The sequence below is a fragment of the Salvia miltiorrhiza genome, chromosome 8 (genome assembly GCF_028751815.1).
Source record: "Salvia miltiorrhiza cultivar Shanhuang (shh) chromosome 8, IMPLAD_Smil_shh, whole genome shotgun sequence".
Lineage (NCBI taxonomy): Eukaryota > Viridiplantae > Streptophyta > Magnoliopsida > Lamiales > Lamiaceae > Salvia > Salvia miltiorrhiza.
In genome coordinates, this window is record NC_080394.1 from 6195611 (window position 1) to 6208432 (window position 12822).

The 12822-nt window shown below is 36.7% G+C and overlaps 3 protein-coding genes across 5 annotated transcripts; 1 reads left to right on the top strand and 2 right to left on the bottom strand.

Moving 5' to 3' along the window:
• The first annotated feature begins 460 nt into the window (after positions 1 to 460).
• On the top strand, positions 461 to 4572 carry LOC131000421 (blue-light photoreceptor PHR2). 2 transcript variants are annotated; one of them, XM_057926322.1, is made up of 4 exons: positions 461 to 2489; positions 3616 to 3845; positions 3966 to 4067; positions 4174 to 4572. In XM_057926322.1, exons 1-4 carry the CDS (start codon positions 1533 to 1535, stop codon positions 4250 to 4252), a joined length of 1368 nt encoding a protein of 455 aa, XP_057782305.1. In that variant the 5' UTR covers positions 461 to 1532; the 3' UTR covers positions 4253 to 4572. The 2 variants fall into 2 exon arrangements, with proteins under 2 accessions (XP_057782305.1, XP_057782304.1); XM_057926321.1 differs by having other exon boundaries at positions 1357 to 2489; positions 3966 to 4572.
• Positions 4573 to 5123: 551 nt separating this feature from the next.
• On the bottom strand, positions 5124 to 9467 carry LOC131000420 (magnesium/proton exchanger-like). 2 transcript variants are annotated; one of them, XM_057926320.1, is made up of 9 exons: positions 9087 to 9467; positions 7953 to 8402; positions 7381 to 7556; positions 6988 to 7106; positions 6795 to 6868; positions 6482 to 6603; positions 5917 to 6136; positions 5684 to 5813; positions 5124 to 5425 (listed from the first exon to the last, which is right to left on the bottom strand). In XM_057926320.1, exons 2-9 carry the CDS (start codon positions 8344 to 8346, stop codon positions 5128 to 5130), a joined length of 1533 nt encoding a protein of 510 aa, XP_057782303.1. In that variant the 5' UTR covers positions 8347 to 8402; positions 9087 to 9467; the 3' UTR covers positions 5124 to 5127. The 2 variants fall into 2 exon arrangements, with proteins under 2 accessions (XP_057782303.1, XP_057782302.1); XM_057926319.1 differs by having other exon boundaries at positions 8500 to 9363.
• Positions 9468 to 10547: 1080 nt separating this feature from the next.
• Positions 10548 to 12462, bottom strand: LOC131000423 (60S ribosomal protein L22-2-like). Its single transcript, XM_057926323.1, has 3 exons — positions 12279 to 12462; positions 11914 to 12162; positions 10548 to 10869 (listed from the first exon to the last, which is right to left on the bottom strand). The coding sequence occupies exons 2-3, from the start codon at positions 12147 to 12149 to the stop codon at positions 10725 to 10727; spliced, it is 381 nt and encodes a 126-aa protein (XP_057782306.1). The 5' UTR covers positions 12150 to 12162; positions 12279 to 12462; the 3' UTR covers positions 10548 to 10724.
• Between the last annotated feature and the right edge of the window lie 360 nt (positions 12463 to 12822).

Genomic DNA, 12822 nt, shown 5'->3' on the forward strand with positions numbered 1-12822 from the left:
CTTTTCACTATACGTGTCTATTGTTAAATAAAATAGAGGATGTTATATAGTTACGTAGAGGGGAATGGCCCTTTGTTATCTCTCGTTTGACATAGATATTCTACAAGGCATAGCAGACCACTTTATAAAAATTCAAAATTCTAATCTCTAGCTAATTATGTCTTTCTTTTGGCTTAGCGTATGAAATATTATTATCTCTATCAACAAAGAATATGCAGCATTGTGTGTTCGATGCGAGTTTTTTATGAATGTGTATTTAATTGATAAAGGCTTTTACTTTGTAGAAATGAGTAGTTGTGGTTTGAATTATAAAGCATGTTTGTAAGGTTGAATTATTATCTTTTTTTTTTTAGGATATTTGAGATTATTCTTACTACATCGTTTTGCGACACATCTTATCAATATGTTGTTTTATTTGTCCTTAAAAAAATATGTTATTTTATTTTAAATTTTGTTATAAAAAAACAATGAAAATAAAACCCTTGCCCATACAAAGAAAATGAAATAAATAAAATATTGACTTGGAAAGTTTATTCAAACCAGCCTTCCTTAAGCTTGTGTTAATCTGAATCGGATTGCTATTCATATTTCACCAACCACACATAAAGCTAAAGCCCCACCAACCCAAACACAGGGATATTGTTATGTTTTGGTAGTTGAGGTCTGCATAATCGGAAAAGTGTTTGGTGCATGGCTTAATTTTAATTAACAAAAATGGATTCATTTCTCTACTCACAATATATAGATATATATTTATCTAATATTTATTAAAATTTGTGTCGAACAAATTAATCATGCTCTTCCAAAACGGAGGAAATATTTCTTTTTGATAGATTAACATATATTTTTAAGACGACTTAATAATAAATGATTATTTTTAATATATTTAATCTTAAATTTAAATCTTATTAATATCTATATTAGTGCTAATGCTACTCTATGACCCATATTGACCAACTATGTATCGTATTTTATATATAATCATTTTTTATCTTAAAATACGAAATACTCCAAATCTTTTAGTTTAATGATTTATTCACCCTCCCTTCGCACATTTCTCTTCTTAATATCATTCATTTATTCCTTCATTTTCAGTGAGCAGGAAACGCAAATTTGTGTCAAATTTATAAAATCTTATTATTCGATTCCGTTTCTCAATTATAAGATTACACAATTGCTTGAATCTAAAAACAAGATTAAAACAAAATGAAAAGTAAGATTGCTTTGGTAAAGTTATTAAGTATCTTTTTCGACTAAATATAAAAGAGAAAAAAAAACAGTTTGCACAATTGAAATAATATTTTTTATCATTAAACACAACTATTTATGGGTTTTAGTCCCAACTAATAACACAGCCAAAATATTTAAGAAAATAAAGCCCAAAATGGCACCAACAAATTCACCACCAAACCCCATTTGAAAGCACAGCAGTCTCGACGAGTGAACGACAACAAACCACTCAGCTTATCCATCATCGCCATCTTCTTCTTCTTCTTCTTCTGCTTCTTCTCCAATTTCTTCAATCCTTGAAAATGGATTCGAGAATCAGCAACGACAGCTCAGAAACGGCGGAAGAATCCCAAACAGAGCAAACGCAGAGCCAAAATCTTCTCCCCCTTGCTTCCGCAGCTTCAATCTCCCTCTCTCTCTCCACTCTCCTCCCCTCCCATTTCCTCCCTCCTAAACAAATAACCGCCTCGCCCACCAAAGTCCGAATCCCGTCTCAAATCTCCTCCCTCTCCAACCTCTCTCTCTCCTCCTCCCTCTCCCCTGCAAAACCCCTCTTCAAATCCACCGTTTCCGCCAACCCTCTGCAGAACACCCTCACTCTCAACCCGCTCCGCCCCTCGAACCCCTCCGGCGTCGGCGCCCTCCGCCGCGCCGCCGTCGTGTGGTTCCGGAACGACCTCCGCATCCACGACAACGAGTGCCTCACCGCGGCCAACAACGATTCGATTTCGGTTTTGCCGGTTTACTGCTTTGACCCTAGGGATTACGGCAAATCGTCGTCTGGTTTCGACAAAACGGGGCCGTATCGAGCCACATTTCTGACGGAATCCGTTGCTGATTTGCGGAAGAATTTGCAGGCGCGTGGGTCGGATCTCGTGGTGAGGATTGGGCGGCCGGAGAGCGTGTTGCTGGAGGTGGTGAAGGCGGTGGGGGCGGATGCAGTGTATGTGCATAGGGAGGTTTCGCATGACGAAGTTCGGGCGGAGGAGAAGGTGGAGGAGGTGATGAAGGATGAGGGAGTGGAGGTGAAGTACTTCTGGGGAAGCACATTGTACCACATGGATGATTTGCCGTTTAAGCTGGAGGAAATGCCGACGAATTATGGTGGTTTCAAGGAGAAGGTGAGGGGTTTGGATGTCAGGAACACGGTCGAGGCGTTGGATAGGTTGAAGGGGCTGCCTAAGAGAGGAGATGTGGAGCCTGGGGAGATTCCTACATTGCTCGATTTGGGGCTTAATCCGAATGCTGCAACGGGGCAGGTACGATGTGAATTCCTGTTGGTTGATTGTTTGGTGGAGAATTTGGGATTGAAGGGTGGTGCTGATTTAGAATCATCTGTTTTGTGAATGAATTTTTTGTGATGCTTGATCATGCTGCATTCGTCTGTTGCATTGTGCTTACGGTTTATGTTTGTTGGCTATTTTGATGATGAGTGTTTTGTGATGATGAACACTGCTATTCTTAGATGTTATATGGTGAAGGGGTCATTGTGTTTTGGTGTACAGATACGGTGTTCTTTGGTTGGATTGAGATGTTGAGAGATTGGATTTATGAATGCTAAGACCTACGTGATCTTATATTGCAATTTGGATATTGCATTTTCGATTGTCTTAACAGTTAGGTGATTAGGGTACCTTTTTCTCTTATATTGTTAAGGGGCTTATACTGTTTAATAGGAACTAGATGGTGCAATTTTGGTTCATGCATAGTTCTATATTTGGCTGGCCTTAAATTTTGTCGTTCTCGAGCTTCCACAAGTTGTTTTGGATCAGTGAATGTTTGTCAACTGACCTGTTGATCAAGATTATCTTGACGTGCTAACCTGTTGTTCTAGATTATCCTGTAGTGAACTGAGAAACGATATATAAGATGGAAAGAAGTTATAAATAGTGACCTGATTGTATCGGAGAAATAACTAGAAGGCTTGTGTGAATATTAGAGCGATTGTTGTTCGTCCAAAATTTTCTCTTCCCAACTGTTGAGTATTTCATTCTTTCAATTGAGAAATAGAAAAGGGGTTGTACTTATTCACATTCATAGCTATAAGGAGAACATTGATTGAGTAATTAGGGTATCATATACTTGAGTTAAGAATTTTAGGAGGCAGAAAATGATTTGAGTAACTAGGGTATCATAGACTTAGTTATGATATGTATTCCTGATGTAATAACCACTATTATCAGTGTTTATCCTGTTTTGGACTTTTCCGGACTTCATTAATTACTTAATATGACAAAACAAAGACCCTGCAATGAGACCAGCATCTACTCATGCATGTACAGTATTCATGATAAGAAAAGGTGATGATTGATAGATGTAGAGGGAGTGACATAGTACTTTCTTTTTGTGGGTTATGAGAAAAGTCATTTGCATTGTCTTTTGTAGAATGGAAAAACGGCTGCTAATGCTTCTCTTTTGGGCGGGGAGACTGAGGCCTTGCAGAGGCTCAAAACTTTTGCTGCCGAATGTCATGCAAAGCCTAATAATAAATCTAAGGATGGAACCAATGATAGCATATACGGTGCAAACTTCTCATGCAAAATATCTCCCTGGCTAGCCATGGGATGCCTTTCTCCTCGCTCCATGTTTGAGGAACTCAAGAAATCTGCTTCAAGGTCTTCCAAAAGAATCTCAATTTCTCTCTTTGTTCTGCTCATCTTCTTTTTTTTGTTTACATGTTTGTTCGTGGGATTGTTCACTGTCTGCTAAACTAATGTAAACCTCGTGTTTGACAGCATAATCTCTGCTGCTTCTAACAAGCCAAATGGTGGAACCGGCACAGCTGATACTGGAATGAACTGGTTAATGTACGAGCTTTTGTGGAGGGATTTTTTCAGGTTAGTTCTTGAGGTTTTTGTACTTTTCTTGACTTCTGTAACAGAGATACAAAGGCAGTTCAATAGACATATACGCATTATGAACCAACTTCTCTTCTTCTATCAGATTCATCACCAGGAAATACAGTTCTGCGAAGCAGCCTAGCTATACACCAGCAACGGCTTGCACAGGTACAGCTGCATGAGCAGGAATTAGTCGAAAAGTAAAAATTGGCCAAGATTCTCTATGTAAGGGGGGAATGATCCCTTTTGTATCGTTATCATTTTTCTTTATCTGTTAGTTTTAACTGCTGTAATGGTGTCATAAGAACAAGTGTCCAAGGACAGCATTTTCACTTGAAAAAAATGAGCGACGAGGGCGATTGTATGTGTACTACAATAGAGTTGGTTGGTTCTGGGTCGGGGGATTCTTTTAGCCTATTTTTCATTCACCAAGAGCAGTAGATGGAACATGGTTTATTTTGTCATACCCTTCTAAAATATTCAAGGAACTTGCTTGATCATCGCCACTTAGGATTTATTGCTTTATGCCACACTATCGTTAACAAGTATTTTTGGCCTATTTGTGTTCAATTATAGGGGTCTCTCGGGAGATTTTTACAGACATACATGTATTATACGAATTCATTGATGATAGTTGGATCTACAATTGTGTTATCTTTAATTGTAAATTTATCATGAGAAATGCCTCATTTCGTTTTCCTAATCTCTTACAAAAGAGAATTCACATTTTTTTTGTGTGTGTAATATTCTCCCTTATTTGAGTGAAAAGAAAGAATCAGAAATGTGAAATTATATTTTGTAGAAAATAAGGGAAAAAAAGAGAGGGATTTAAAGGAATAATTCTCATGATAAATTTACATTTAAAGAGAAAACACACCTTCAATGGATAAGTGTACATACGCGAGGATGATTTAGTTTAATCTTCTTAATTTCATAGACAATTTGCCGTGACTGTATAATTGATGTAAAATGAAAGAAATTGTGTATACAATGCCAATCATCTCGCTCATGGAAACAATAATCATATATTTTGAAGGCGAACAAAACCAAAAATTGCTCAAATAAGGCCGTATATATGTAAAGACGAGAGTACAACAAAAATAAGCCATAACAACATGAAGTAAACGCAGGTTACCCATGCCCACAATCTTGGACCACCAAGCTCTGCACCCAAAGTGAGACGCCTAAATACCAATACACCGATACAACCTACCGATGTAGCAAAGAATACGAGCAACGAAAAGCTGAGGTAGCCGGCATTCTCTATCCTCAGAGGCTCATTGTATGCAAAGAAGTTGTATAGTGTGTCAATGAGCCAAGGCACACCGATGCCAATATAAATGTTCACCGAGTTGCTACAGAAAACGAATACTCAAATCTGTCAATAATGCTATATGCATGTTTACTTCACAAAAATGTTTCAGAAAAGCAGTTAAAAAGTGCAGAATATATATCTCAGTAGTCAGTAGTTCTTCCGGACAGCGGTTTGAGTGTTTAATATCTAGAACGAGGCAAATAAATAGCTTGTGACTTATTTTTAGCAATCTCTGCAAAAAAATTCTGGGAAGCAATAAATATGATACATAAAAGAAATCAGAAGAAAATAACAGAACCTGCAGGTGATATTAGCTATGGCAGAGTCAGCTGTGATCTGCCGCTCTGCTGCAATCTTGCTCGCCATTAAATCCGGCCATGATGTTCCAGCGGCCAACGCTGTAAAAGCTATGACATAAGCATCAATACCTGTATGTTGATGTGAGATGAAGTTAAGGGCTAGCACATGCGACAGGAATGCTAAAAGCAGCCAATGCAGTAACATATAATTATTCCGCGGGAAAATAGGAACCTGTGACACAGCTTATTAGATCTGTAAGCTTGGTTACTATGTAAGCTATCCCGCTGATGAAAACTAAGGAGAGAATGAATGACACCCATCCATGCGCGATCTGATATGGAGGTACAAAAGCAGCAAACAAAATTCTCCAAGGTGCACAAAGCAACTCCCAGAATAACTTTGCTATCCGTAGACTCGTGTTATTCAATTTTCTTGATTCTGGGTTCTCCAACTGTTCATGGAAGAAAGGAAATGTTAAGCAAAGAAAGCATCAAAAAAGTTGATAACAAGGTTTTAGCAGTATTCCAATGATTAAATTACTGCAGCTACCACATACTAACGATGAATTATCAAGCACAACGAAAGACGGACTATTTTATAGTATATGACAAGTGAGTACGTAAAATTGATAAGTTCATTAGAGCGTGCACATGAGCCCATATTCTGGATGATTTGGAGTGGGGATACTTAGATTGGATTGTAGGGTGTGCGAAGATAGCAAGCCAATAGCAAGTCTGGCATCTCAAACAGCAAACAGAATACAGAGATGTCATGAGATGAAGCCAGAGATACAGACCGTCAATGCATCAATGAACTGTTGCTTCCAGATTGAAAGCAAGTTATCTTTATCAGGAATCTCTCTGCTAAACTGATCCGAGGATTCAGCTACCTCAGTATATGGCAACTTCTGATACTCATCTGCAGGGTACGCTTTCTAAGGAACATTAGAAACCGCAAATTTAAAAATTATAATTAGCCTAGTATATATTACTTATTGTCAATTTGGGCAAAAAAAGGGTACTATTCACGTTTTGTGAGCTTAAAAGATAAAGAAAAACACAGAGAAGATGAACAAAGTTAAAATACTTAGGATTATCTGTGTCACTTACCATAAGCTGTGTTTCCATTCCTGCATGGGGCCGTTTCCACTGGTACCCATTCCTCTGGCCTCTTTGATCTTGCTCTGAATACAGAATGTGAGATCAGCAGCAAGTAGAAGAACTATTCTTGTTCTTTTAGGGTAAAATTGGAGCAAGTAGATAAAAAGGAAGAAAATATTGAGTATAGCAACCAAAGACCTACATGGGCAGAGACAAATAGGGCCAACGCATATCTTGAGCATATGCATGTAACAGCAATAGCCCAAATTGCAACACTGTCAATAAAGCTTCCCAAAGAGTGATCACATTTGGTGTCCATACCTGAGAGTTTGAAGTTATAAGAACCATGAGTAATTAAATTAACAGAAACTTGCAGTGTGCAATTAAGGATTTTGGAATGTTAGAACAAAGTATGAGGGTACATTAATTATCTATGTAAGATACACTAACATGCAGCGCTATAACAAGGCATTTCCTGTTGACTCAACTTGGGCTCTCTGAATTGGTCTTATAAACTAGTAAATTTGAATAATTATCTTTTGTTATTCCAATTCTTTTTCAGTCAAGTTGGACTGAGAATAAACAAAAATATTACCTCCAAAGTTATATATAGCCAGATGTAAGCCCAGAAAGACCAAAAGAGTTCCACAAGCCAGACCCCAATATCTGATATCTTTTTTAGTTCACCAGCTTTAGGAACTATAACACAGACAGCATGGATGGGAAACAAATCAAAAGCAGCAGAGCCAACAAGTGTACCAGGACCTAAACCTGTTATCAAAAGGATGGTAAGACAATTAATATTCAAGTAGAACTAATGTCCTAGGAAAATTTTCACATAGTATTAGAGCAAAAAAGAAGAGTCAGAGTAAAAACTTCCAATATATACAAACATGATCCAGTGTCCTAATTCATCAAAATAGAATCATTCAAGATTCTTCAATTCCTAATTTACCAAAAAAAAACTATTTGTTGTTACCATACAAGTTCTTTTGGTTTGTCTTCCTTATGCTAGAAAAAGTAAGAGCAGTTATAATGATCAGAAACTTAGAAAATAATATAACATACAGCAATTAACTTCCAAAAGGAAGAAATGAAGGTACTTCCAGCTCTTCATAATTTCATATAAAATCTGATGAGTTTAATACGCATGAAGGAGAAACAAACCTCCAGCGTACACTTGGCCGATATTCCTTATTGCATCAATGGTCGCTAAAGAAATCTGGGGGAAGCTAGTTCCAAATGCCAACAGCGTGATGTCAGCTATGGTGTAATTCCAAACCTTTTTGTGTTTTACAACTATGGTATTAGTGAAAGGATCAATCTCTTCGACTATCCGAGTATGCTTAACAACATGCTCCATAGACCGGAAGAAACGAGCGGTTATAGCTGACAATCCAATAAAGCAGTAGGCAAGAGCCGTAAAATACAGGAACCCCCTAACACCATTACCAAGCTTAGTTTCACCATGGAAAAGAAAGTAAAGTTGGCATTTCTCAACCCCAAAGGTATTGGAAACTCCAGCTATGTGTCCAATGGTGTCATTAACAAGAAGGCTCATCTTTATCAATTTGTGTGAATCTCAGAGCTCATCCACGACCATGACACAGAACAACCCTGAAACCAAAAAATTGCCTATAAATAAACTAGATATCTTCAAAACAAACGAGCTAATTTTAAAAAATTAAGACAGCATCATTGCAGAAGCATGAACCTCAAACAGCATCAGTCCAAGCACTACATCAATATTTTCCATGAAGCATGCTCTCTATCATCCCTCAACATGAAAATGCTTACTTTAGAGGATGTTATGCTGAGCTTATAAGCTCCTAAAATAGCTTATAAGCTCTTGCAAAGTGTTTGGCAAAATAAGCTCCTAATCAATAAACACCCACTATACGAAGTCCTTGCTTCTTTATGGTGTGTGGCTGTCCTGTAATCTCACATCCCTACAACATACTGATTTGTGTTTCTCCTCTAATCACACATCTCTGTAACACCCACCCTCATACAAACTTGTCATATTTTCAGGAGCTAACACTACTCCTTGAGCCATAAAATAGCCAAAACAGGCTAAATTTGCTATGAATCATACTCGAAGTCAATCAGATCAAGTATACAAAGCACCAGTTAATCAAGGCTCCGCCATTTAAATTCATTAAAAAAAAGTTGAATGACGCCTAATCAGGCATTGTGTTCGGCTACAGGACAATGATTCCCACTAAGTACTAACAAATTCACCGAACACAGTCAATCATTTAACATACACGACAAACTGCTTAAAAACGAGAGAGAGAGTACCGGTGGCGAGCGCGAGATCCACCGGAACGGAGAAAAATCAGCACCGCTATTGACTCTTCACATTCTCAACATCATCTTTGCAGCAAAAACGGATCAATTTGGTTTGCGTTGATTGAATTGTGTTACCTTTTCCTCCACCGAACGGGAGATTTCGTCAGCAAACGTGATTTGTATGGTTCCGACCTTACTATAAATCTCTCTCAGCTGTCGTATTCTGAAGAGTGATGATGAGGTCCGAACATGTCAGTTAATGCAGTATAATTTCAACCCCTCCAAAAAATTTAATCTACTTTGTTTTCAATAAATTTAAATCATTATGAATATATTGGCAAAATTTCCAAATGAGAGAGAAAAGATATTATATTGTGATTTGTATTATCTTTAAACATATTTTATTTAATAAAAAAACCACACTCCTAAACGAAACAAAATAAGTAGTCGTATAAAAATAAAACTGCCACACACGCAACCACATTTCATCCCTCATATAAATAATTTTTTATTTTATTTAAATGGGTACAATATTTGAATCCTAAATAAAAATTACTCCATTCTCCAGTCTCCACCATATTTACGCATCCAGTTACTCTACTATTTAATACTAGTAATAATAATAATAACCATTTACCGACTTAAGTGGAGCCCAATGGCCAATGGGCCTTAAGCTCTCACTAAACAAAAGTTTTTTTAATTTTACCTTTTTTGCGAAAATTTAAACTGAAAATGTAAAAAATATAACCAACCTTGGAATTTTTTTTATATCCGCCCTTAATAATAACAATAATACTTATAAATAAAAAATATAAGTATTTATTTGACTTATATTTTTTTTATATTTATTTAATTGAATTACGACATCCGACTGAGAGCCAGGGCAAGTGGCAACAAAATGGGAAGCAAGTTGCAAAGCCATGCAAGAACCACGTGAGTCATTTTTGTCTTCTCTTGTTTTTTTTTTTTTTTTTTTTGAGAGAATCTTCTCTTGTTTTTTGTGAAAGGAGAAACACGTGGATCTAGTTTAATCTTTTTAAGTTTTTTTTAAATGACAGAAGAAATTATATTTATCATAAAGTATAAATAACTGAGAAAATCTCAAAGAACACAACAAAAAACATTTTCGCTCACACACACACAAAAAAAAATCCAATAACAAGATCCAATAACTTAATGGAATGTATTGTTTATATTTGAGTCATATGGCAACCAAATTTAACTGTAAACTGCAAAGTGATCGTTGCACTTCCAAAAGAGAACACACGTTCATAAACTTTTTTTTAAAATGTACAAAGTTGATTAAGAATATGTGTTTATATTCCAAAGAGGAAAAGGTAACTACTTTCTTTCTTTCTTGAGAGAGAGCTGAAATATGTGGAGAGCTGGAAAACGAAACACAACTGCATATAACTCATACACATAGAAAGCACCAAGCATCTCGGCAATAAAGCTATACCACAAATACACTTCTTCAAAAAGTGATCTATTGCTGCTGAATAATTATACGAAATACGGCAACATAAAGCAAGAAGGTAGCTAAAAATCCAAGCTCAAAATCTAGGGAATTTAGAAAATTTTGAGATGAACGATAAAATCAACAACACAAACTGATCCAAAAAGTGGAGCATCAGAACCCTCACACGTTTAATCTTCTTCCTCGCCCTCTTGCTCAGCAATGTTGAAGTAGCGCAGTTCATAAACATTCCGCTCTTTGTTGGAAGCAATCACCCGAAGCCAATCTCTAACGTTATGCTTCTTCAAGTATTTCTTAGTCAAATACTTAATGTACCTGGAGATGAAACAATACTAAAGTCCATTGAAAATGGGAAATAAAGGGCATGAGAGCAAGATTAAACAATTTACAGCTCTTCTATGCCAACTGCTACCATTCTTAAAATATCAATATCTATCTATATTCAATAACCTACAACAACAATATGATGATGATAATAATACATCAAAAGTGCCTTGATCTGAGAACTTTTTTGGGATCCTTATACTCTTACATTTAATTGCTGATAAAATACACATAAATGGCCAAAATTGTATCATATAGAAAAGTTTTACACCTCACTTGGCATTTGAGGCTGCACTGGAAAAGATTGTAGAAACGTCATCCACCAACAGTCGAGCAATACAGTTCATTACGTGCAAAACTTTCCCAAAGAAGGAATATCATATACAGGTCATTCAATTTACAGTTATATAACATATTGTACCAACTACCAAGTAGGTTAGGCAAACACCAAATTATTTTACTAAACTAATGTTCTTGTGCCTTAATAGTTTCTCCAACTTTATCTCTCTGTTTTGACCATAAGACTAGCACTACTTATGGACCAATAAATTTTCAAACAATGTGTATAGGCTATAGCATAAACAGGTGCAGATCAGAAAATTCTATGAGCAAGATGATATTACTTCAGTAATATTATACTTATTTATTCAAACAGTCACAATGCATTTTGAGATGCTTTCAAGTTTCAACCAGTTTGGCGCTTGCATAATCCAACAACATATACTACCCTCTATAACAGCACTAATTAAACTTGCAGCTAGCTAATACCAACATTTTTATTGCATTATAAATTTTCCAAAGATTTAAAAGTTCTTCCACAACATTTTTAATCTTGTTTGAATATGAGCAAGCCAACCGCAAGCATAAGTACCATAAAATGGAAGTTTCAAGAATTGGGCAGCATAAATGAGTAAATGTATTCAAACACTACGCAACAGATCTTTGCTAGAGTTATCAACATGAGCTGCAACACACACAACATCTACAATTAACAAAACCACGAGTTCGAATAAATTAACTGAAAAGTTAGATCACCTCTTGGAGAAAGCGGAATCGGCGGTGACGGTGATTTTGCTTTTGTCACGAGTTACGGTGACGGAATCCCCGAGAGCGCCGGCTTTTCCGCCGACCTTGATTCTCTCCTGCAAAAACTTCTCGAGCGAAGCAATCTCCATAATCTTATCATCCACCGGCTTCGTGCAATCGATCACGAAAGTCGCCCCCTTCTTCTTCCCGCCTTTGGCTCCCGCCGCTGCCGCACCTTTGCTCATCTTCGCCGCTTTCCTGCAACCGAGTCAACGAATTCCGATCAGAAATTTCGAGATTGAGTACGTGCTCGCACGTAGATACCTAACAGCATAGGCAAAGGAAGTGTGTGGAAATGTAGTAGAGCTGCTTACGTCTATGGAGTCGACCGCCAACTGCGTGGTGAGAGAGATGAGATAGAGAGAGAAATGAGAGAGTGGCTGCTCAGCTAGGGTTTTGGCCTTTTGGGATTGTTGAGTTCCCGGGTTGATTGAACCGGTCATACGACAGTGGGGGGAATCTGGTGCTTCGTTATGCATGGGACTAACCGTGGTCTTCCCACTGCCAAAATCGATTTTTAGTTTAAAATATAATTATACTCTATAGTAATAAATGATTAATAAATGATTATACTCTAACATTATATAGTTATAGGTAAATTACTGAACTTTCAAAAAAATATTATTTCACACATGAACTTTAAAAATTTTATTAAAATTATTTAATTATTAGTCTTTTCTCATTTTGCATAAATTTTGGGCATGAAACGACGTTATTTTCATCCAACTATTCAATATACTGTCAGTTCTATTTTTTCACACGGTTATATTTATGGGACGCGAGCATATTCATGCCAAGTGAATATATTTATGTCATGTTATTATGATGAAAAATTAGTGAATATGTAAAATAAAAAAT